Source organism: Pocillopora verrucosa, chromosome 3 (assembly GCF_036669915.1).
Source record: "Pocillopora verrucosa isolate sample1 chromosome 3, ASM3666991v2, whole genome shotgun sequence".
Lineage (NCBI taxonomy): Eukaryota > Metazoa > Cnidaria > Anthozoa > Scleractinia > Pocilloporidae > Pocillopora > Pocillopora verrucosa.
Window position 1 is genome coordinate 3,874,155 of NC_089314.1, and position 23,211 is coordinate 3,897,365.

At 37.0% G+C, this 23,211-nt stretch overlaps 2 protein-coding genes across 4 annotated transcripts in view; one reads left to right on the plus strand and one right to left on the minus strand.

Annotated features, from left to right (window-relative positions):
• LOC131774441 (deleted in malignant brain tumors 1 protein-like) overlaps positions 1–983 on the minus strand; it is a 33,288-nt gene extending 32,305 nt beyond the window's left edge. Inside the window, exons 1-2 of the mRNA XM_059090450.2 lie at positions 860–983; positions 234–305 (exon numbers count right to left, since the gene is read on the minus strand). The gene's annotated coding sequence lies outside the window, so the exon portion shown is untranslated. The remainder of the gene's footprint in view (positions 1–233; positions 306–859) is intronic.
• A 4,084-nt stretch (positions 984–5,067) lies between these two features.
• Positions 5,068–23,064, plus strand: LOC131774448 (rho family-interacting cell polarization regulator 2). 3 transcript variants are annotated; one of them, XM_059090463.2, is made up of 32 exons: positions 5,068–5,185; positions 5,453–5,616; positions 7,885–8,174; positions 9,330–9,378; positions 9,559–9,587; positions 10,015–10,039; positions 10,705–10,753; positions 10,859–10,947; positions 11,187–11,250; positions 11,458–11,501; positions 11,953–12,036; positions 13,038–13,079; positions 13,158–13,244; positions 13,638–13,699; positions 13,964–14,098; positions 14,553–14,613; positions 14,795–14,960; positions 15,695–15,756; positions 15,999–16,613; positions 16,748–16,789; positions 17,184–17,216; positions 17,302–17,407; positions 18,064–18,128; positions 18,337–18,430; positions 19,055–19,175; positions 19,798–19,838; positions 20,060–20,112; positions 20,245–20,341; positions 20,869–20,915; positions 21,100–21,183; positions 21,266–21,356; positions 21,798–23,064. In XM_059090463.2, exons 2-32 carry the CDS (start codon positions 5,614–5,616, stop codon positions 21,866–21,868), a joined length of 2,901 nt encoding a protein of 966 aa, XP_058946446.2. In that variant the 5' UTR covers positions 5,068–5,185; positions 5,453–5,613; the 3' UTR covers positions 21,869–23,064. The 3 variants fall into 3 exon arrangements, with proteins under 3 accessions (XP_058946446.2, XP_066019164.1, XP_066019163.1); XM_066163067.1 differs by having other exon boundaries at positions 5,140–5,616; XM_066163066.1 differs by lacking the exons at positions 5,068–5,185; positions 5,453–5,616 and adding an exon at positions 6,721–6,842.
• The last annotated feature ends 147 nt before the right edge of the window (positions 23,065–23,211 follow it).

Below are 23,211 nucleotides of genomic sequence, written 5' to 3' on the forward strand. Positions count from 1 at the left end.
AGAATTATCAAATTCCAAATATCCTTACTATCCTTATCTTACAAATGTCGCTGATTTACCACAGCGCAGCTTTTGAAGTTTTAACAGATTCTTCTGGGAATATTGATTTGCGCGCACGGGTGATGACACTTACAATGGGCAAATGCTTCAATAACTTGAACAAAGACTGGAGACAAGCTAGCTAGTCATTAGGGGATTACGTGAGAAAAAAATCATGCAAAATAAAAACCCACCGGATCGAAGTTAAACTGCGGTTTAAATTTCTTGACCAGGGTTCGTATTATGGCATGGTACGGCAAACAGTGCTGAAAATAAAACAAAAGTAGGAAAGGCATTTAACTAATGCTTGAACAATAATAATCTAAAGCAAGTTTTAGGCCAGAAATTTTCATGAAAGTGTAATACGACAAACTGTGACTTGAATGTTTTTAAGCTTCACCCGGCAGATATAGTTAGATCAGTTTAAGAGAAGTTTCACTCAAACCTGATCTGTTATAAACGTCGAACGAAATGAGAAGAATGAAAAGTTATCGCTCTGTACAGCATGCTACGTCGAATCGGGAACGCAATTCGCTCTGATATATAACTGTGCCTTGCATTGGAGAAAATATTAAATCTTCCATTTTTTTGCAAGGTGTCTGACATAAATTCTGATAATTCAACTTTTCACTGTTGCAAAGTGCACCAGTGACAAACAATTTGATCATTTCAACTCACTAGATTATCAGTTTGTTTCTTCTTGCACGACTGAAAATTTCAACTTTGGAGCAATATAATTAACTCTGAAAGCGCGAAACAAAATCGGCTCAAAAATAACAAATAAACAAATAAATAAAACGAGAACTAAAAAACAGCTCACTGTTTAATTTAGGCGGACGAAGATGTTGCTTGATTATCCAACTCGTGTTCCCTAATGAAATTTCGTTAGCAGTCTTGAAGACTGATATTTCGTCTTTTGATAAATATGCTTCAATACAATATTTCTTATGTTAATTTCAGTGGTGAATAAATGACGTATTTTAAACACGTGATTTCGCCTTATAATTACTAAACTAGAAGTTTAGGCGACAGGTGCCATAAACAACAAAATACTGTAATATTCTAAAAAAAGAACGCCAACCTTTTCGTGTTTCATTCTTTCATTGAAGAGAAAGACGTTAACTTGAAATTACGTTGTTTTTCTTTTCAGTTTTTCTTTTTTGCATTACTCCCATACCAAGAGAATAGATTTTAACATTTCAATTTAAAGTTTTTTTTTTATTTTCTAATTTAAGGTTCCAGTTTCAGATGTTGCCTCTTCAAGACGCTGTTATTATCTTAAGTTTTCTTCCATTAACCAGCTGATCGATAAGGGCTACAAACCCTCTGGTGAAGGGAGAAAAAAAATATCGGAAATGTCCAACTTAAGAGCGCTGAAAATGATTTATTATGTGCCGAAACTCTGCGCCTTGTCTGACGAAGTCAAAATAATTCGAGTAATAACACATCGTCCTTTCAGTGGAAATAACAGAAATATTGACAATTGACAACGAAAACGACATCGGAAATGATATCGATTACGACATTGACAACAATAGCGAAATGACAATAACTTTGATAAGAATAATAGCAGGAATTCTTAATAAAGAAACCACAACTTTTAGTTTGCAAGACATGTTTCGACATTCTTATGTCATCTTCAGTTGTAAATGCGATTTTAACGGTTGTACATTTGAATTTATATGAGATTACGTTACAAATTACGTCATATTGTTTACGTTACAATTTGAATATTAAATACGAAAAAACGTGACATAGCACGCGCCAGATGGGGAAAGAAGGAGAAAAGAAAAATAATGATCATAATAAGAAAAATTATTATGATGACAGAATCAAAAGGAAAGAGACAACTCTAGATGCTTCAATTGCTGATTAAGGATGGGTTTGTCCCACTTAATATGCAATGCCTCTTTGATCTTAATTTTGTATTTCGAAGCGGCAGAATCTAAAATGGTGAAACATTCTGTACCACAAGAGTCGAGACAGGCCTTTGATGATTGTAGGTGCTTGTAAATGTGTGAAGTTTTGTCAGACAAGAGGTGCTCACGAACCCGTGTACCCGTGTTCGTGAGCACCTCTTGTCTGACAAAACTTCACACATTTACAAGCACCTACAATCATCAAAGGCCTGTCTCGACTCTTGTGGTACAGAATGTTTCACCATTTTAGATTCTGCCGCTTCGAAATACAAAATTAAGATCAAAGAGGCATTGCATATTAAGTGGGACAAACCCATCCTTAATCAGCAATTGAAGCATCTAGAGTTGTCTCTTTCCTTTTGATTCTGTCATCATAATAATTTTTCTTATTATGATCATTATTTTTCTTTTCTCCTTCTTTCCCCATCTGGCGCGTGCTATGTCACGTTTTTTCGTATTTAATATTCAAATTGTAACGTAAACAATATGACGTAATTTGTAACGTAATCTCATATAAATTCAAATGTACAACCGTTAAAATCGCATTTACAACTGAAGATGACATAAGAATGTCGAAACATGTCTTGCAAACTAAAAGTTGTGGTTTCTTTATTAAGAATTATTGCCACTCTGCTGTCTTTACGTCCTTTTAATAATAGCAGGGAATTTGTAGTGCGCAAATTCCGCGCTCAAATGCTCCATCACCCTTTGCTCACCATCTGACAGCCAAAGTTAGAAGCCTAAAACCTGCACTTAGAACTTAGCCGTTGGAATTTACAGTAGAGTAATCAAGATACGAAGGAGAAAAAGAAATTTAGAATAAAACTGAAACATGAAATCTCTGGAAAATGACAACATTAAGATAGCCTGTAACAGGACATTCAGTTACTAAAACAAAGTGCGTTAGCTAACTGCGTGATACATAGTTGCGGGAAATAAAAAGACGAGGGGGGCTTGGATCGAGTCATACCTAAGCCGCATGTGCATAAGAGTTATTGAGCGATCACCATGGGTTAATTAAGTCAACTTAGAAACCCAACCAAGGTAACTTGATTGTTAGAAGGAAATGCTGCCTTAGGAATTTATTAAGCGAATGAATAATACTTTTCAGTGTATATAACTCGATTTTACTCAATTTTTTGGCGCATGTGTCATGTCCGAAATTTACGATGGGAAATCCAGCCAATATGGAAAAGCGCACATTTGGGCTGTTCTCGAACTCAGGTTCCTTTGAGAAATAATTTCTTTGCTTTATTAATTAATGTGTATTTTGTAAAGATGCGCAAACCCGGGAGTCAAGATAAACACTCGCTTACTATCCCAATCACAAATTTTGCTTCAGTCTCTGGCTTTAAAGGAGAAAATTTGAGAAATACCCACGCTTTGCGGGAGATTATAAAGCTGACCTAAGGGTTATAGAACAGTTGACCGAAAAAAACAATTCCTAGAAGGTGGGATTTGCACACCTGCGTCCCTAGCTCTGTCATTTCCTAGATATGTAATTGGAGCAATAACCTTAGCTTGGTTTACAAGACTGATAAAACTGAAGTGACTTACAGAGACGAACGCCCTGTCATCAAATAACACAATAGTTATACCCAATCTCTTGTTCACACGCCCTTCGGCTGAATCCGACGAAACAAATCATGTCGCTTTAGTCTCGATACTTTGGTTTAAGATGAACTCGTTTTAAATGCTCAATTAACACTTATTTAATCTCTAAATCTAACTTATCTAACTTGTAGCGAGGCGTGCGCGTAAACGGTCAAGGTCATTAGATCATAACTGTTTTCACTTCAAAAAAAATTATATCACAGACTCACTTAAGAGCTCTTGGCATGCCTAAGCCACCTGATAATCACTACGCAAGGACCCTAAAGTGGCTTTGCACAGCGCGTCGAGCCTTGTTTTCAGTGGGTTGGCTATGTTCAGCGACGGACGCTATCCACGAATTGGGAACCATGCAGGTACAATAAAGCCTTGAAAACTCCCAGTTGCTCACCAATTAACGATAGTATAACCCCCGATTTGCTGTAAGTTCGAATCGTTTTCTTAATTTTATGTGCCTTTTCTGCTTTTTATTAATATTAGTAATCTGATTTGCCTTTCATTCCGACTTGCCAACTTTGTCAACTTTGGTTAATCGTTGATGGCATGATTGCCAAGCTTTAATGCACAGTCCTGTTGTGCTCATCTTTGATGGACCATGAAAGCGCGTGAAATCAATGGCAAATACTACAAAAAACATGCAACGCACAGAATGTTCCGGGGTCACTCTGCCGGAATATTTTCGTTTTCCACGCCCATGCCCACAAGTTTTCACTCGGCCCATATCTTGTTTTTGAATTTGTTACTTTATATCTAAAAACAAATTTCTGCTCCCCCCCCCCTTTTTTTTTTTTTGCTCTGTTTCGTTGATGTTGTTTTTTTTTTCTCTGTTGTGTTTGAAAAGGGGTTTGAAAACGAATTACTTCCTTAGAGCCTCTGTGTCTGTTACTTCAATTGACCAGCGAGATCGTGGAAAGTCTTGACCAAAACGGGTGGCTCTCGATGACATGGCACCTACCCGAGATTGTCAATTCTTTCAAGGCGACTCTTTAAATTAAGATTTTAGCTTCCTGAGAGCCTTTTGTCTTCTAAAAGGTAAATTGAGATGACCCATAAACGGGAATTGGAATCCTGTATTTCCCTAGTTTTTAATGCTGAGAAAAACTTGGATGGCGAACTATTTTCTTGTCTTTTTTTAATTCTTTTTTTACCCGTTATTCCTTTTATTTTCTCCTCTCTTCCATCCTTTTCATTTCTTTCTATTTCTTCTCGTTTCCACTTTTTACTTTCCCTTTTTTGTTGGAGTTTAAATCAGATCCTTGTTGCCTTTCCTGTGGCTTTGAGGTTAAATTGCAAACGATTAAGCTCACAGACCGAATTAGATATTGACGACAAAAAATTAGGCTAACCGCAGTCGCGGCTTAATCGTTTTGTCGCAATAACAATCTTCAAATGTCAAAATTTTGACAGATCACGTCCTGTCATATTTGTCATTTACAGTTTACTTATTACATGACACGCTTTTGAAGCCCTGTCAGCATTCAGTCACGTTCCAACGAATGGGGGAATTCGTGCGTCACACATGGAAGCCGATATTTTCATCGTTATGAACTGATGTGGGTTTACAAATTTGGAAAACTATGGGCTTCGAGAAAAAAGAGGCCTGCATATTTTGTCGTGTACGGTACTAATCTTTGTCACAATTGTTCAAATTTCTCAAAATTGCTTGCTCATTTCAAGCGCGGTATTTCGCTAATACCCTAGCATCGATGGGGTTGTTAAAAATGGCTTTTTTCAGAGAGATTTAAGAAATTATTGGTAACCGTTGCGTGTCTTCCGGCTGGTATACAGGATGTTTATTCGTGTTAATTTAATTGCTAAGGAAATGTTTTGTTTTCAAGAATGTTAATTGGATATTTTAACCATCATTCCTTATATGAATTAAGATTACCACGTGACGTTCCGCCATCTTGGTCGAAGCCTCAAAGGTAAACAGAGAAGAATTAAGCGGGGTGAGCGGGTCATATATCCGGAGTGACTCTAGCGTTTGGCTTTGATGACGAATAGAAAACTCTTCCGATGAAAGAAGCTTCTTATAGCGGGCCAAATGGTGAGTATTGTATCAGAGGAACAGAAAGATAAGCCGTTAATTTGTGGCCATACTTCGTACGTGAAACGGAGAGAGTTTCTCTCAGTAATGATATCTCGGCTAGTTTAAATTTTCTTGAGCTTGTTTGAAATTTTAAGGTTATATTCTCGGTGAGTAACGTTTTCTCGTTAGAATTTAGATTTCTAGCTTTCTACTCTCTGAAAAAACTTAAATGTTTGTACGTGTTTTCGCTTTTAACAGTGGGGAATGAAATTCGATATATTTCAAATGCTTCAAATGGACCGGATAGAAATCGTAAAAACACGTTATTAATTGTTTCTTTTGGTTAGCAATGAAGTAATTTACGCCGAAGATGTTCGTTTTTCACACCAATCAGTCATTTATTTGGGATAAAAATAATGGATGAATGAAACAATAATTAAAATATTCCCCGGTAATGAGAGCTTTTTTCTCGTAAAAGGCGAACAACTTGAATTTCCATTCTGTATTGTAATTCGAAAAAGGTTCCCGACAGGTTCTTTCTTTGTTATGGTACATTCAAAAGTAGTTTACAAAGTTGTGATGTTGTATGGTAATGGGATTATTAGTGTAATCTTTCTTAAAACATGTTTGCTGTGACATTGCCCAGTTATGAAGGAGCAGAAATATGAGACTTTCTATTTTGCAATCATCGTTTTTAATCGGAATATGAAATGCACCAAAATATGCGCTCTTCTATATCGAAATGTAATTTCGCAGCGTGAAGCCTTCATTTATTAAGCCTAAAATTTGCATCACCATTCTTTAGTTTGTGTGTGATCAGAACAAGAAAGATGTTTCATAAAGCACTAGAGACAAGTAAATATGTACGTTCAAGGTGTTGTCATAGAATGAAGTTATGATTATCATAATTCTTTTAAGTGCATTCGGTCGTGCAAATAATTTCCCGGCGTCAATTATACTCCAACACTTTCAAACCTCCACCACACAACATATTGCTTCACATTTAAGGATTCATTTGATAATTTTGCTTACATTCTTGAGAATATTGTACAGTATTATATTTAGATCTCCATACTCTATCACTGAACAATATTTGATGAATCAATTGACGTTATACTCATTTGAGAGTGGTCAGTCCTTCCGAAGAGAGGTGTTAAGATGAATTTTTAATCTTCAATCATTGTTTTTACGGCTATCAGTTTGTAGATTTTCATGTTTTATTATTCATTGAAGAGATGTGCTTCGTAAGTAGCTCTTTGGTGTATTCATTTTGTAGATTTATCGAGTTCTAGTAAGCTTAAACTGATATTTTCTAGAGTTTTACCTATGTGGCCAGTATCTAATTCAGTTTGAAATATTTCCAACATTTGGATAGATACTGTTGTTCAGTTATTGTTGATGTGAATCCTTTTTCAGTTAGGTTGAGAATTGTCTTACTATTTACTCTGGTACAAAGTGTATCTGTTGACAGATTTGTCGTACTTAAACTTCTCCAATGTTGTTTTGATTGCTGAAGACAAATATTGGAACACTGCATTGTCCATAATTTAGAAATATGTCTGTTATCATCCATGCGTGTTGATGTTAATAACAATTGCCGTGATTGAAATTTTTTACACTTGGGACATGAAGTCAATTTTCTTTTCGAAGAGGTTTCCTTTCCTTCCTTATCTTTTCAAAGAGGTTTCCTTCATATGTAGCTCTGCTGGGTGTTTAAAGGTTTTTGAGTAACAGAGAATTGACCAGCTATGTACTGTGTAGAATGATCTGCCTCAGTTTTGATTGCCTGAGCAATATTTAATTCAGATTTTGAGAATATTCTCAAGCCTATATTAAAGTTCACTAAGCAAGCAGGTGGGCAATCACATATGGTTTGATGCTACTCTGGTTTAAAGATTTAATGAAATCAATGTAACTGAGTAGTTATGACTCATAGACCCAACTTTTTCCAGTGCCTTCATCATTATCTAATTGCTGCAACAAGAGGTTCTTTTGTATGCTCCCTAATTAGCTGCTGTTTTTTCTGTGTAAGTAGGGGTCAGGCAGTAAGCCACCATCATCACAATTTAAAGGAGTGTGGGCAGAGTTGATATGCCAGGCTTTCAAACAAAGGTGCTGGTGTTAATTTTAGAATAAACTCACCCAATTGTATGGTTAGTTAGGCATGTGTGCTCCAAGGCATGTGTGCAGTCAAGCCTGTTACCTGACACTAATTTCTAGTCAAAACAATAATGAATAAAAACCCTGTAGCTGCATGCAGTTATTAACTATATTCTTTCCTTGAAGGGAAAAGAAAACAGTGCCAGTAGCAAATCCACGCCAAACAGAAATTCAAGGTCACTTAGAATGGATCGTCATCCATTTGAAAGTGCAGCTGCAAGATCTCAATCATTTAGTGCTTCAGCAATCTCTTGTGTCAAACCACTTACACCACTTCAAAGCCCAGCAGAGTTGGAGAGGAAACATTCTCAGATTCGCCGCAAGTCTTCTGGAATTTTTGGGCCCAAGCCAGCTTTGAAGTGTCCAAGGATTGCCCAGACAACTAGTGTGTTTAGTAAACTTCAGTCAGCCCTTAGGTAAGATAACTTAAGGGAGAGTTTGGATTTGGTAGTGATAGGTTTTTTAGTGGTAAAAAATTCCAGTTGTCCTTGGCTTATGTAGGAACCCTTTGTTTATTGTAAAGGGCTCTGCATTAGTATATGTAATCGCATAGGCCAGAGGGCAAAAGTGAACTGGGTAATTTTGGGAAAACTTTGAAAATACAAGTGAAATTAATCCCTAATTGCCAGAGGGTACTTGCAATTACTTGTTTATCACATAAAGGGCAAAAATTTTGAAGCAATTTCATTTGCACACAATGTCCCAGCAATGATGCCCTTTCAGTGCGGCCATATATGTCAAAACAAATAGAGTCGATGAACATTTTATTCTTAAAATAGAGTTAACAATGTTACATGGCTTCATTCAGTTAAATTGCAATCAATAAATCATAGCTGCAAACAGTAAATAGGCTCAATAAGCATCAAGTAATCAATGACCGGTCCTCTTGATTAACAAAAGTGCCTCATGCATTATTAAGGAAAAATGCCCACTGTCTCAGCCAATCAGCACTCAATGATTTTGTGCTGCATGTGATGTAACTTATGAAGTTTAGGTTAAACTTTTAAGATGGGTGGACTGTCTACTATTTCTACATTGAAAAACTAATCTAAAAAATAGGTCAAACCTGTACAGTTGTAATGTCAGGCAAGATCATAGGGGTATTTTTCAACATGTTTCCTACCTTTCAAACAATTTTAAAGAAGGCTTGTTGTCAATAGTGACATTATCAGTGTTAAAAGGTTAAAATCATGAGATAGCTTTCCCCTTGCTTAAAATCTAAAACTGAAGTTGTAGGCAGAGTTAAAAAGAAGATGAGCTTGAAAGTTGTTCAGACCTAAGCTTAATGAAATCAGTCAGAAAAATCTGATGTTCATCTGTTTATTAGTTCCTCTGTTGTTATGATTGTGATGCTGACTTTGACTCATTTGAAATAATTGTCATGGACAAGATAAGCAAATAGCACTGTGTGTTTCAACTTCAGCTTTTTGCATGTTTTTTAAAAACCCAAAAATGTTGAAAGTTAGTTTCACCCATATACATTCTGGTTGAACCAGAGTAAGTTGTTATGATGAAAGTTTTTTTTATATACATTTTGTTTGATTTATGATTATATTTATTTTGACTTTCAGCGAATATGCACGACACCTGAAGGATGCTCTGAACAGCGTGGAACCTAAGGTATGTCATCTGACTGTTAGCACTGATGTTTAAGATAATTATATTGTTACTTCATCTGTGGCAAATGATATCGAATTGACTTGATGGTAAAATGTGTAATTTTGAAGGATACTTTATTTCAACTGAAATTATTTTATATGATACTGCAGTGACACTAGTAAAATGCATTTTTTTTTTCAGAGGAAAAGGATTGTTGAGCAAAGAATAAAGTGAGTACATTTATTTAATTTTTTGGCATTGAGAAGTTAGAAAAAGCCATTATGCTGGAAATTAGAAAGCACCACTGTACTAGAATTTTAGGGAAGGCCAAATAAATTGGCAATCATAACTTATAAAATGCTTGCATCAGTGATTATTTTATACTTTGAGGTAAATATTTTGTTAAATTGTTGGATAATTGGTAGGAAAATAAAGGGAAACAAAGAAAAAGGAAATATTATAAAATTTCTGTTTTTGAAAGGGAGTTATTATTATTAATGATAATTTACTTACTAAGATGGGATTCTTTAAACACTGGTCACAATTCATTATTGTAAAAATTAAGTTTTGAACTCTGCTATCATTATAAGGGGTAAATTTTTTAACAATTTTGAGATTTTGAGAATTAAATGTGGACAATTTTCCCTTATATGATAGGTTGATAGAGTCAAGGATACAGCAGGTAGGTGTTTGCAAGGGATTTGGATCATTATTATCTGAGGGTAATTTGAATGTGTGGTTGGGAATCCTTCTGTGATAGAGGGCCAGACTGCTGACATCTTGAATTGGTCAATGAGACTTTCCTCTCATCAAAAGTATCTGATGGGTCTGTTGGCTGAGAGGAAATTCTGTGTCGTACCAGCCATGAAGTATTTTTTTTTTTTAATATGGCCTGTTCTTGTGAATTTGTTTGGGTTTTTGTTTTGTTTTGTTTTGTTTTGGAATGCTTTTATTTTTAGTTTGGCCATGTAATATATATGGTGGTTTGAAATAATTCAAGGTTAGAATTATAACAGTTTTTTTAATTTATTTATTTTTATTGTTAATGTGGTAATATATTTGGTATGAACTTGAAGATCAATTCAACCTCAATTTTTTATATACTATTACACTTCAATGCAGGTTTTGATATCCCATTTCATGTGAAGGTTTATCTCCTAGCTTTTATAAACTGAATTTGATGAAAAGCTATATCCAACTTTTAAATGTTTGTTTGTTTGTTATTTTCCATCGTGTGCACTCTGCTTTTGTAGCAATTTTGCTTTATACATGTGAACTTCAGGCATTGTTTACTAAAACTGGAAATTTGAATGTTTTTTATTAATTAATTGTTATGTTAATCTTTAGATTGATGAGATTTTTCAACTCTACCTCTATGAAGAGAAGATGAGAGAAGGTAACCTTTTTGATATAAAGTGTCTCTAGGTTGGATGTCACCACATTATCAATAATTAATGAGTTTGAAAACAATTTTTCAAGTCCTTGTTGAATTTGTTTTCAGGTTCACGTAACTTACTGCATGCCTTGACATCTCGGGGATCCAAAGGAGGTCAGGATAAGTGCAGAGGCAGCATAAATGCTTGCACAGAGGTACATTAGATAAACAAATTTATCACTGATGTGTAACATTCTGTTTATAAGGTCTCAAAACTGGACCTTGTGGATAAATAGAGTCAAGTCAAGTTCTGTTAGCTTAGTGTTTCATTTTATACTAATGTTTACTGGTTAGTTGCATATAGTACATATTGAAAATGAATTAGTGTGAATTGATAATTTGCTGAACTTTGTTAGTGTGTGTTGCATGTTTATTAATTGTTTTTCTGTTACAGAAAATGTGTGCTATTGAAGAGGAACTTGAAACTAAACTTGGTGTTTTCAGATTTCAGTTGAATGGTGAGTCAGTGATGACCTTTAGAAGATCTATTATTTAATAACTTAAAAACTAAAAATACATTTTCATGACTATCATGACCATTTTGACCATTGATGTTGTCACATCTTGTCTGAGCAGAACTCACAATGACCAGTTTATGAATTGACTAACTCATCTTTAGCCTCTGAAAATGAGATAATTAAGATTTTTTCCTTTTTTTCTTCTAGCTCTCCAAGCATTTGGAAGACTATGCAGTGGTGATGTATATGATGTATGTACCAAAACATTAACTTTGCCCTCTAATGAATTTAACAAAGATAAACGTACCATTTAATAATTTCAGTATCAAGTGATACAGTAGAGCCCTACTAACTCAATCTCAGTTGACTTGATCTGATTTCCCTTGATGCCATTTTTTCAGTCATTTACTATCTGCTAACTCAAACCCTCACTAGTTTTAACCACTTTTTTGTTTCCCTTTGGAGTTTGAGTCAGCAGGGTTCTACTTTAGTTATTGATTCTGTTCATGGTTTGCCATACATCTGTTATAATTTATCTCTGAGAATTTGGTGTGAAATAAAACTGCAGTCAATTTTTTTTCCTACTTTACCTAACCATGCTGTTTGAAAATTTACTTATATTATGAGGATGATTTTTATAGTTACTCCTGGGTATAAAAAGGTTGAAGCTGATATGAATAAATAATTTTTTTTATTTTATAGATACATATTAGACATGGAAGTAATTTTAAATGGAAATCAAGGTGTAAAGTAGAAAGGGAAAGTCAAAAATGGATAGATAATGAGGTACTAAGCTTTTGTATTTTGGAATCTAGGAGTGAAATATGTTATATTTAGCCATAATCTGAACATGTTTTGGATGTGATTGAGTTGCCTGGTATGATCGCATATTCTAAAACGACGTACACAGTGTATGAGTGGGTGTATTGTTTTAATAAAAATGTGTAAAGTAATATTTCAAAACCTGTTACAAATAGGCATTGTCAAAAAATTTGTTTTTTACTTCAAGGATGATTATTTGTTATCATTGTGGGAGATATCATGGCTTTTAAATTACTCAAACTGAGGAATTACATTGTACTGTAATAAAGGTCTTAAATCAATAATATTATTATTTTACTCATAGAATAATAGTCTAGAGTAGCTATAGATTAATTTTTTCAAAACACTTCTTTGTCAGAGGGTCACTTTTGGTGTGTATTAACTAACCTCATTTCACAAGAAAAGTAGTTTATAACTCTGATGATTGCTTCTCCTTAGGTTATTAATAAAACAGATCAGCTTTTTCCTAAAACAAATCATTCTCTGAACTTAACCTTAACCTTAGCGAGAATGATTTTGAACTTCTCAATTAACTGTGCTTCTGGTTTAAACCATCATCTGCATTATCCACAGGGGTGGGGTGGCACAAGGGATAGTGAACTGTTCTCTGGGTTGAGAGGTCTGGGTTTCAGACCTGGCTGGATCATTGTGTTGTGTTCTTGGGCAGGAGTATAAATGGGTATTGGTAAATCATCAGGGAAGCCTCAGATAAAATGCTGGGGGTTAAAACCTTGTGATGGACTGACATCCAATCCAGGGGGGGGTAGTTTTACTCCTAGTCCTTTCATAAGAAGGAAACCAGCAGAGGTTGTGGCTGGTTGGGCCACTTGAATTGAGTACAGACTCAACCTACATTTACCTAACAAGGAAGTACATGCACAATAATTCAATTGTGTGTTTTCGTTTCTAAGCATATCAACTACAAGTTTGTCATCTAATATTGCTCTATTTTTTTGTTGCTACAGTTCACATTGAGACCATCAATTACAGATGAATTTTCTGTCAGGGTAAGGGAATTCAAGATTATTGCAATTGTGGTTAACATGGATCAAACTTAGCTTACTCTTTTTCATAATTTTTGACAGGTCATTGAAATGAAAAAAATCCAAGCAAATGTTCAAATTGGAAATATTCATTTGAGATCAAGAAATTACATAAAAGCCAGACCACAGGTATGGAACAACCACCACATATCCCTTTGTAATTTTTTTCTTTTGTTATGAATAGTTTTGCCACTGCATAATAAGGCTGAAAGATGTATTGCAAATGTAGAAACAGTGCATATAACCAAGGTTTTGGAAAGAGTGCTTAAAACATTGAAGTTATGGAGAAAGTTAAGAAACGTAAGGAGACAAAAATTAAAGAGCCAACCACTGTATGTTGTTTAAGTATATGTCACTCAGGTGAAAAGCACTTTTTCGTGTGTGCTGATTGGTTACTTCAGAAGTGATTAGCAAATGCTATTCACCTATATTCATTTGATATGTTCATTCTCTTATCTGGATTAGTCAGGTTGTGAGTAGAGAAAAAAAAAATGAAATCTTATGATCTGCTTTTTATTTTAGATCATGTCTGTACCTCTGAACAGCACAGGTTCAATGAAACTTAAAATGACAGTGGAATGGAGGTATGGAAATTATTAGGAGCCAATCTTTAATGTCACTGTTTATTTAAACCTTTTGATGTACATCACTTAGATACCCTACTGGTCCTGGTTGTGTGAAGGGTGAATAACGGAATCAACGGAATAAATCCCAATGCGGTGGATAGTGCATTTCATTTTGCTAACTTTTATCTGCTGGATAGCATTACCTGCCCTTTGGACACCTGGGGCTTGGCCTTCCATTGATCTGTATTTCAGTGTCAATATTTTTTTGGATGTTCATTTCAGACCGTTTTCTGGGAAAGAGGAGAATACATTACGTTCTAAGCGACAGAGTCTGTTGTCAGAAGTTATCTTTATTCAGCCTTCCGAGTGTACAATACCTTCATCAGATTTACCTCGCAGCCCTACCAAACAAAAGAGGTAAATTTATTTGATTGGTTTGTGTAGAACTTTCCATCAAGCCTTCAGAGCAGGCTTGATTTTGGCACGCGAGTGCTCAGTGTTTTCATGGTGAAATTATAGCCGTCATCTTTGATTTTTGCAGCAGAAGAAGGCTGGGGAGAGAAAGTAATTTGCACCAGGGAGGTAGGGACGGTCAGAAGGAAGGAAAGGGGAGGGGTGGGGTAATTAAAAAAAAGGATTCAATCCAAAAAATTTCCAGAACATCAACAACTGTAGTAAGGCCCAGTGTCAATTTTTTTTTTGTCTGTTTTTTTTCTTTTTCCAGTGACTCATGAGACGTACTTGGAGACTGATTGATTTGTTTAAATGGATTTATTTATGCAGTTTCAAGAGAATGTCACATCACGCAAAGATATAAATGTATGCAAATCATAGTCACAAAGTGTGTTTTTTTTTTTCTGTTCGTTAACAGCCTTACTGAAGTGGAATACAGTGTTGAGAGAAATGAGGACAAGCCTTTATCTGTAGATGAGGTAGGTTTTGTGGTTGTTAAAACAAACAGTTATGCCTTCGTAGTTCGTTTAAGAACTTCTTAGAAAGGAGAGTGTTCGTCCTAATGAAGAAAAAAAAATGACTGAAGATGAGTTAGAGGCAGAGGAAGGAGTCCGTCTGTTTATTGAGTAAATGTAATTTCAGTCTGATTTTTGACCACAGGAGGTAGTTGTTGAAGAAGTGACAGATTCATCAGAGTTGGTTGCTGCAGGTCTACCCGAAGACGACTTGAATGGAATTGCTCCAGAAGAACCTCAAGAATTCCGTCATGCCACATCCTTGGATAGCGCCTTGCAGCATCTTATTCCCACATTACAGACTAACAAAGGTTTGTTCAACAGAGAAATTTCTAGTTGAGTAGCGTGAGGAATCCGGGAATGCATTTGTTTTACTTTGCTCTGTGATTGGTCCAGAAAACGCGCGCCACTCTCTCAACCATTCAGATGCGGGATTCAAACCAATCACGACGACTTGGTCACCCGCGTTTTCCCGCGCTTTGGGTAGATTGCCTGTATTTGCTTCGAGTTCTTATTAACTCCTGGTGAAGTTTACCTTGATGTGATTGGCTGTTGTGATTGTTCGGTTTTACGACAATCAATCGAAAAGCGCTCTAAGCGACGTCTTTTTAGTAGAAAATTAGTTTCTGTTATTTCCTCTTTCTTGGGACACCTCTAATCATCGAAGACTTCGCTCAAGAAGTACAAGGATAGTATACTTTGTAACTGCTACTTTTGTTGAAAAGCCCTAAGTACGTGTCGTTCCAAGGGTTCCCTTTCAATGGAGGTAAACACCTGACACGGTAACCTTAATGTGGACTGGGTATAGTCTGGCGGCACTTTATTTAGTGGAATTGTCAAGGAATGAGAAGTGTCCATGATCCTACGATTTATGATACAATGTAGGTATTCAAGATTTTACTTGGATGCCGTCGCCACGGTCGGAACGCGTGCGCGAAGAACTTAGTCTTGAACGTGAAATGGTGGATGAAGGGGAACGTAAACACATCTTTTTTCAACCTTTGTTGTTAGAAGTTTATTTATACTACCTTTTTTCCTTTCATAGATCAATTTCCCGAGCTTGATGACGTGATCACGCTTCTAGAAAAACTAGAAGAACTTGTCAAGGTATGAAACCCCTGCATTTAGTGAATGTGATGTTTTATTGCGCTGATTTCACGGGTTTTCAATGAATAACTTGAACCTTTGTCGACAGAGCATTTCGTTATTGAAGGTGAAAAAAGCTTCGTAACACTACAGGAGATCTATGAAGAAAGATATGTAAACCTTAGAAGCCCCCAAACTGAATACGTGGGCTTATACCTGAAGCATTCGTAACTGAGAAGCGTTTTTGTTTCTTTTATTTCCAGAAATGTTCCTTATTAAGATCGTCCATGTCTCTTTCTGTGGAAAGTGCACTAGAGAGCTTTGACTTCTTAGAACAGGATGCGGTGGACGAGACAGAAAGCACTCCCCGCAGTACTGGTAGTGGGGGAAGCGGATATCAAGATACTGGTTATAATAGTACTGATGACTATAACAAAGACTTTGTGGGCGAGGGTTCGTCTGATGCTGGTTACATTGTGGACTTTATGATGTCCGAAAAGATCGCTGGAAATTACGGGGATACAAATGATGATAACGGAGTAAATGGAATCGAAGACAGTGGATTACAAAGTGAGCACCTTGATGCTGAAGAAAACTCTGATAGAAACTCTTTTAATGACTCTCCAAGTTGTATTTCTGAGATCTTTTCGTCATCATCTTCGGCATTGGAGAAATCGGAGTGTTTGGACAAGGCTGAGTTAGGTTGCGTTCCACCTAACACCAGTTCTCCTAGGAAACGGATTGAAGTAGCAACGGAACTGAATGAGGGGAGTCCTCAACACAGTAGCCTCAAGACTCGGTCATCACGGGCCACAAGTCCTAATCTGTCGTCCTCGTACGGCCACGAAGCTACAGTTGGTAGCAAACTTTTGGACAAGGTAACAGTTCAAGTAGTTGTTCCACTCACGGTTAAAGGGTCACATCTCGAGGTTTATAGTCTCTATACTTGCTCCCTATTTTCTCTCTATTTTTAATTCGTTTACTCATTCATATATTTGCCTTTGCTCCCTAGGTCGTCCTTTGTCACTTGCAATTTTGTGAAGAAGTCTCTGTGGTAAGACAAAGAGTTGTTTTAAATTGAAAGTCCACAATGACTTACCCTTATAAAGCTGATAAGACTAAAACTTCGCACTCTTTCCTTTCTCACGGATGTTAAAGGAGTTCAAACTAATTTTTAGGCAAAATAATTGAACCCCAAAGGAAATGCCGGGTTCAATTAAATGAAAACTATGTTTGAAAGTAAATTTTGGTCGGTAGTTGAACGCATGTGTGCATACGTGCGTACGTGCGTGTGGTTTATATATGAATTTCATCGGCTGAAAATTCAGTATCTTGATTATGATTGGCTAAAATTCATATGCTGGTTATTTAAACTGTTAATCTTTGGTTTGAAACTATTTTATCGTTTCTGCTTCTTGCTAACGTATATAAAATGTTTTTTTCCCCAGCATCTTGGATCTTTTGGGCCTATGAAGTACAAGGTTGGTATCATGGTTTTTAAAAGTATTTTTTTATTGTTTGTGTGGTTGTTTTTAGTCACCGAAGTGTTGTTTTATCTCGTTCTAGGAAATGCAAGCTCTCTCTAAATTTCGACAACAGAAGGAAGTTCTTAACAGACTCATCACGTTCATTTTATCACCCGACCCAGTCAGTGAGATGACGCTGTCAGCAAGTGAGTGAATTATATAAAAGCGTTTAAATTCAAGTCACGGGCGCGTCCATCACTCCCATTGGGTGATGGGCGCTACTGAGTCGATCGCAGGCTACCTCAACATTTTGTTAGGTCTCGCTGTGGATCTGCTCGTACCCAGTTATACTCCCTGGTGTGTAGAGGCTCCTAGAGAGTAAGTCCATGACCCAAAAACACTTCACCTGCACAATGGCGCGTTCATTCAAGGTTGAAAGCCGGACCTCGTGTGAAGTGTCGTTGGGCACGACGTGTAATTTCCACAGTGCTTCTTTTCATCCAGGAGTATGAATGGGCAGTAATGAACTGTTTTAACCCTAAAAGTGACCAGCATCGAAGTTCTCCTCCAAGTGTCACCACTGAATAAAACATTAAGGTCATGAGAATAAAGGAAATGATCGCCAACTAAAGAAGCTCATGATTGTTCATCAAATTCTCCTTGTCAGTACCTCAGGGAATGTACAAAGAACAGTGTGGAGAATATGCATACTGATGTTAGTGTGCTACCCCTGTGGAGAAGGGATACTCTTAGTCCCTTTATGCTACAGAAAGCCAATTTAGCTCCGGAAGCCAGGCGAATGAGTGTTGTATGCACATGTTATCCTTTGAAATTGTCCTTATAGTGATGTTTTCTCTGACAGTTAACCCTCGTTTGGCAACAAACCCTGCGTTGTCCTCTCTTTGGGAGAAAACCTGCAAAGGCTCAGTAAGTTCCTTATTATTTGTTACTTGTAATTACCGAGCCACAAGTGTTGCTGTGTTACTGGAGGTCTTTTTCGCTTTTTTACTTCATGGAAGCGTCTGCCCGTCAGCCTTTCCATTGACTAATAGAAGTTTTTTGTTACAAGAAGCAGACTATCAACGTGTGATTCTTTAACGACACTCATTTGATTGCTGATTTTATCTTTTTGAAGCTATTGTTTACTACGGCTGGCCAGCTTGTGAGCGGGTTTGAAGACACCTACAAAAAACAAATAACACAGAGTTACAACAGAGTGGTAGAGATAGGTTAGTACACTAGTAAAACTAGAAAATGTGGTTCAACTGCTCCATTTGTAGATCTTAAGTTCCTAGCTCATGCATCACTAATCTTCGTCGTAGTCGTTGGTTAATCTCGTCATGCAACTCGCAATGCGTTTTAGACCCTCCCCAAGTCGTGTCAGGCTATTCAGCTTTTAAACATCACCGATAAAACAGGAGTTGTTTTTGGACGAGTAGAAATTGCACCAATTAGCCAGAAAAATATGAGCTATTCTGTGATTGGCTGCTATGAGGACAGGAAGCGGTTATGTGGTGTCAACCGTGAGAATCCTATTGGGGAAAAGAGCATATTGCATAGTATTACGAATTTGAACATCGGCTGCGAAGAGACTACCGTGACATCCTCCAGTCGGAGGAAAGTTTCGAAAGTCACGAAGGTGACACCAACGCGCACGCTGTGAAAGAAGAAGCCTAATGAAGGAAAAGGCGGCCGCGCCTAAGAGATGTCTTCACCATCCTTTGTGAAGCAACAACATTTGTTTGTTTACTCTTGTCGTACGGCGTTCTCAACTTTGCAGTTGTCACTGCAGTATAATTTGCAATGGTTTTAAGGCTCATTCGGACGGTTGGTTTTTCTGCATTCTCTTGCAGTCTTTCCAGTTATTGTAGCACGTGTTATCCATCAAGATCCTGATTTGACTGATGTCCAGCCCGAAGAGGAAGAGCTTGTAAGCGTGTTTCAGTTTGAGCATTACTTCATGGACTTGTGGAGGTTAGTTTGTTCTCAGTTCAATGCGTTCGCTTTTGACAGTGAATCGTAGTACTCAGATGTAAGCACTACTTAGCATGATTTTGCCTATTCTATCCGCAAGCATGAGTTCCAGAACAAAGAATATGGCCAAACTGAATTGTACTCAAGTCAAATGAAATTCGCCACTCGCGAATTTTGGGAAGCAATTCTTACTCATCGCGTTTTCCTTCACTCGAAATATTTGATGACAGCCATCGTGTAGCTCCCTTACACTGGTGTACCACACAAAATGTTTGAAAGTATTAAAATTTCTGATTTTGTGCTGTTTGAGCAGGACATCGTTGAAATTTTTCCCTTCACAAATAATAGTCACCCTGAACCGAAAATTTTGTAACCACGAAAGACCAAGTCTCGCCCATCCACAAATAATTCATTCTACACGGTTGCCAAAAATGTGTTTTTTCAGTGATATATGTTTTTGGATCCATGATATTTCGCCCGAAAGTTTTCTGTCTCATGCAATTGGTAGCTCGTTAATATTGAGGTTGAACAATAGGAATCATTGTGAACTGCAAATCAAGGAATGTAAGGATGATTGTGTTCTTCGTCATGCTAAACGTTGGTAACTTATAATATCTTGCAGGCCCAACTTGTCCAAATACATCGACGAGGTGGCTTATGAACGTACGTGGTCCTTTTGTTTTTACTTTTATTTAAAAGTCATGTCGTTAGTTTTCATGCGTAATCGTGTAGGCTTAGGGGAAACTACGGATTGATTAGCTTTGTTAATTTTATGTGCGCACTCGATATATGCAGTAGAAGTACCGCTCGTGATTTTTTAAAATTACGAGCCACATAGATTTCTACTCCATGGTACTAATGTGCATTCTGATGCTTTTTTTCAGTTGTGATCTGTAAGCGCCTGCGTTCCACTGAAAAAGATGCTGTTGTTGCGCAGGTAAACAGATACTCTTTTTTCTGTTTTGAATATAAAGACCGTTAACAAACAGCCTGTTTGGTTTGTTGAACTATCAGGCGATTAGGTCATTAGTTTTGTATTTAATTGTTTATTTATTAATTTTCCCTACAGCTGAAGCAGTACACGGAGATACCATTGTCCAAAACCTGTTTTTGTCCTGTGCTCTGCCTCTTGCTAGACAATGATTCTTTTGTTGCCCAGGCCGCAGGTACGCCAAGATGTCACCTTGAAGATGTTTGAATTATCAAGTCATTATGATCCCAAATTTTATTTAGCACCCTAGAATGACAAGCATCTTATTTCACCTTACAGTATTTTTGCTAAATCAAATATTAAGGTCACTTATTAAAACAGCTCCTGATTGTCAAGCAAAACCTCCTTGTCAGTACCAAAGGAAGTGGGTGAAGAGTAGTATGGAGAATATACATACTGATGTTAGTTTGTGAAGGGATTAAGGCAGGACGGCGATGGATATTTGTTTCACATATAGAATAGGAAAGTAAACATTAGTAAGGCTTACCACAAGGGGCAAGTCGTGACGAGGCTTTTATTTGAGCCGTTAACACATTAGTTGGGCGATACTTCGCTCCAATCTATAAAGCCTTGTGTTGGAAGCGAAGCAAATTATTATGGAATCTATCTTCCCTTAAAGGAATTGATAAAGATTTATGTTATTCTGATATGCAGTCGGTTCAACCAATTTTAGAAAACGATCAAAATATTTGCTTTCAACAGAGTCCTATCTATCGCATTTGAAAAAGAATGCTGACTTGCGCAGAAAGGTGAGTCAAGTCCACACCTTTGTTTTAACACCCGTCACGAAAGCGTTGTATCAACAACATCCTCTCTAACCACCATTAATGCAGGTTTCTCTGTTTTAGAAAACACTGGTTCGTAAACAAATATCATACATGTAAAGCGAACAAACGTGGATTCTGATACTTTCCCATTATGTTTTTTTTCCAGGCTATTAGTTTGAGTATTGAGGCCCTTGAAGAATCTGAGGAGAAACTACGGGAAGGAGCATGCGTGGCTCTCACAGTGCTTCAGGTACGCACCACATGTTTGTGGATTACGCCGGTGGTTCGCCACTGTAATTTCATTGTTGACTTAAGCTTTATGTACTCTACAGGCCAGAGATGCCGTACCCCAGCTGTTGTATCTAAGCAGATGTGATGTACAATCAGTAAAATTTGCTGCACGGAAGGCTCTTTCATTCCTGGGTATGTTCTTTGACTTTTTTGCCAGCATCTTTTTTACAAACAGAAATAGATGAAGTGGTTCAGAAAGGCCAACTTTGCTGTCTCTCGTCTTGGCATGATCGCCTTTACCGACCACCTCGTACATTCGGTCAAAAGCGCGGTTTATAGCTGGCTAGTGCTTTATCGTCCCATACCATGATTGACAGTCAGCTTTGTGGTCGGCGTCGCGCTTCGCGCTTCGCAGTCGTTCTCGCGCGCTCCTCCCACGTGCTCCTCTCACGCGCTCCTCTCGCGCGCTTCCTCGCTCAAATTAAAAGTATGGCTTTGGGTACACCAATAAATGGGCGAATTTAACATGTCCAGAACACGAAGGCCAGGTTTTAAAATTGTTCGTCCTTATCTTGTCTAAAGTAACATCTTGTCTAACTGTTTACTTCTCTCTTTTTTTTTTCTTTCGCCCAGGAGAGGAAGGTGAAGATGCATTGAGACAATCTGCCATGTCATCAAGTGAAATAGCTGGACTAATATTCTAAACTAGTTGTATCTACTCGGTCACGTTCCCCGTGAGTGTTCGCGGATAAAAGAAATGCCATCGGTCTACGGACAGCAGTGATCTTTTGTCACGGTGTGCCTTGAAGCCCTGTATGTAGTGGAAATGTGAAGATAAATTACAGATCCTTTTTTCTTACCTGAAGATAAACTTAAGCAGAAAGGTAAATTTTGCTGTTCAAATTAGCAGTAAGTGTGTTATTAAGTCAGTGAGTCTTCGATCTGCGTACGACATGTAATTTAGCCTCACATGGAGTACTCTGATTACCCTTGTCTCTGATATCAAACTAGTTTTGATGTTACTATAAGCAGTCTTCTATAATTATTTTGATGTATAACCAGCTATGGTTTTTAATCTGACAGTCTCGGAGTACGAGAGTTTCTAAGCTGATAGATTCTGAGCATGAAAAATACAGGGCACTTACGATTCTGTACTCAGTATAGAATCGTAAGTTCATGTAGCATGAAATTACGCAGTAGTGTTATTCGGGATTTACTCTCATTTGCTGGAAAACGAAATTCCGGTTTGAGATGATTGATAATAGTGCTGGGAACTAACTTTTTGCGAGTGTTAAGTCCAAGTAGCAAATCAGTAGCAAGCAAAGAAGCGCAGTATATTGAAATGATTTCGCGTGTCGAGTAACCAGGTGATTCGTCAGTCAAAGTCTATGTAAGATTTTACTTGCGATGACAAACTGCTCATTAAGTTATTTCTGTAACACTGCTGCGAAGTAGAAGGACGAAATGCGCGCCATTGTTCTTGGCAGCATTGTTGCTCAAAGTTTCAACCGCAGCCATTTTCCTCTTGATCTTGATTGGTAAAGTGTGAATAATCAAATTTAAAAAAAAATAATCATTTTCGATAAAGGAATGTTGATATTGGATAACAATTTATATATTTTAGACAAAATAATTGAGAAAAGAGTGCATGCTTGCTCAAGATGATGTAACCTGCAGAAGGTTTCACAAGGTGGAGCCTAAATTAACGGATTTGGTTCCAAATTGATTGAATAATGATGAAAGCTTACGTTTCTATATTAGAGAATATTTAAATTTATATGGTTCACTATTATTACTATTGTTTATATTGTAAAGAACAATTTTGTTGTAATTAATAGAATGTGAAATCGCGATGCCCAGACTTTGGGAAGAACCGATGTGGAATGAAATAAAATTTCATCTTTCTCCTTTCCAAAACGATGGTCGTCTCTCTTTTTAGTGTGAAGTAGTTTGTGTGTGTATAGTCCATACACCATGATCTACTATGTGCAATTTAAAAAATGTTTAAACAATTACGACACTGCTCGTTTTCAGTTTAAAATGATCT

What these genes read in the sequence shown, in the direction of transcription:
- LOC131774448 (XM_066163066.1), top strand. An exon ending in GCATAAATGCTTGCACAGAG is followed by an intron (nt 10,948 to 11,186) that starts GTACATTAGATA and finishes TTTCTGTTACAG; the next exon opens with AAAATGTGTGCTATTGAAGA. An exon ending in TGGCTCTCACAGTGCTTCAG is followed by an intron (nt 21,184 to 21,265) that starts GTACGCACCACA and finishes TGTACTCTACAG; the next exon opens with GCCAGAGATGCCGTACCCCA.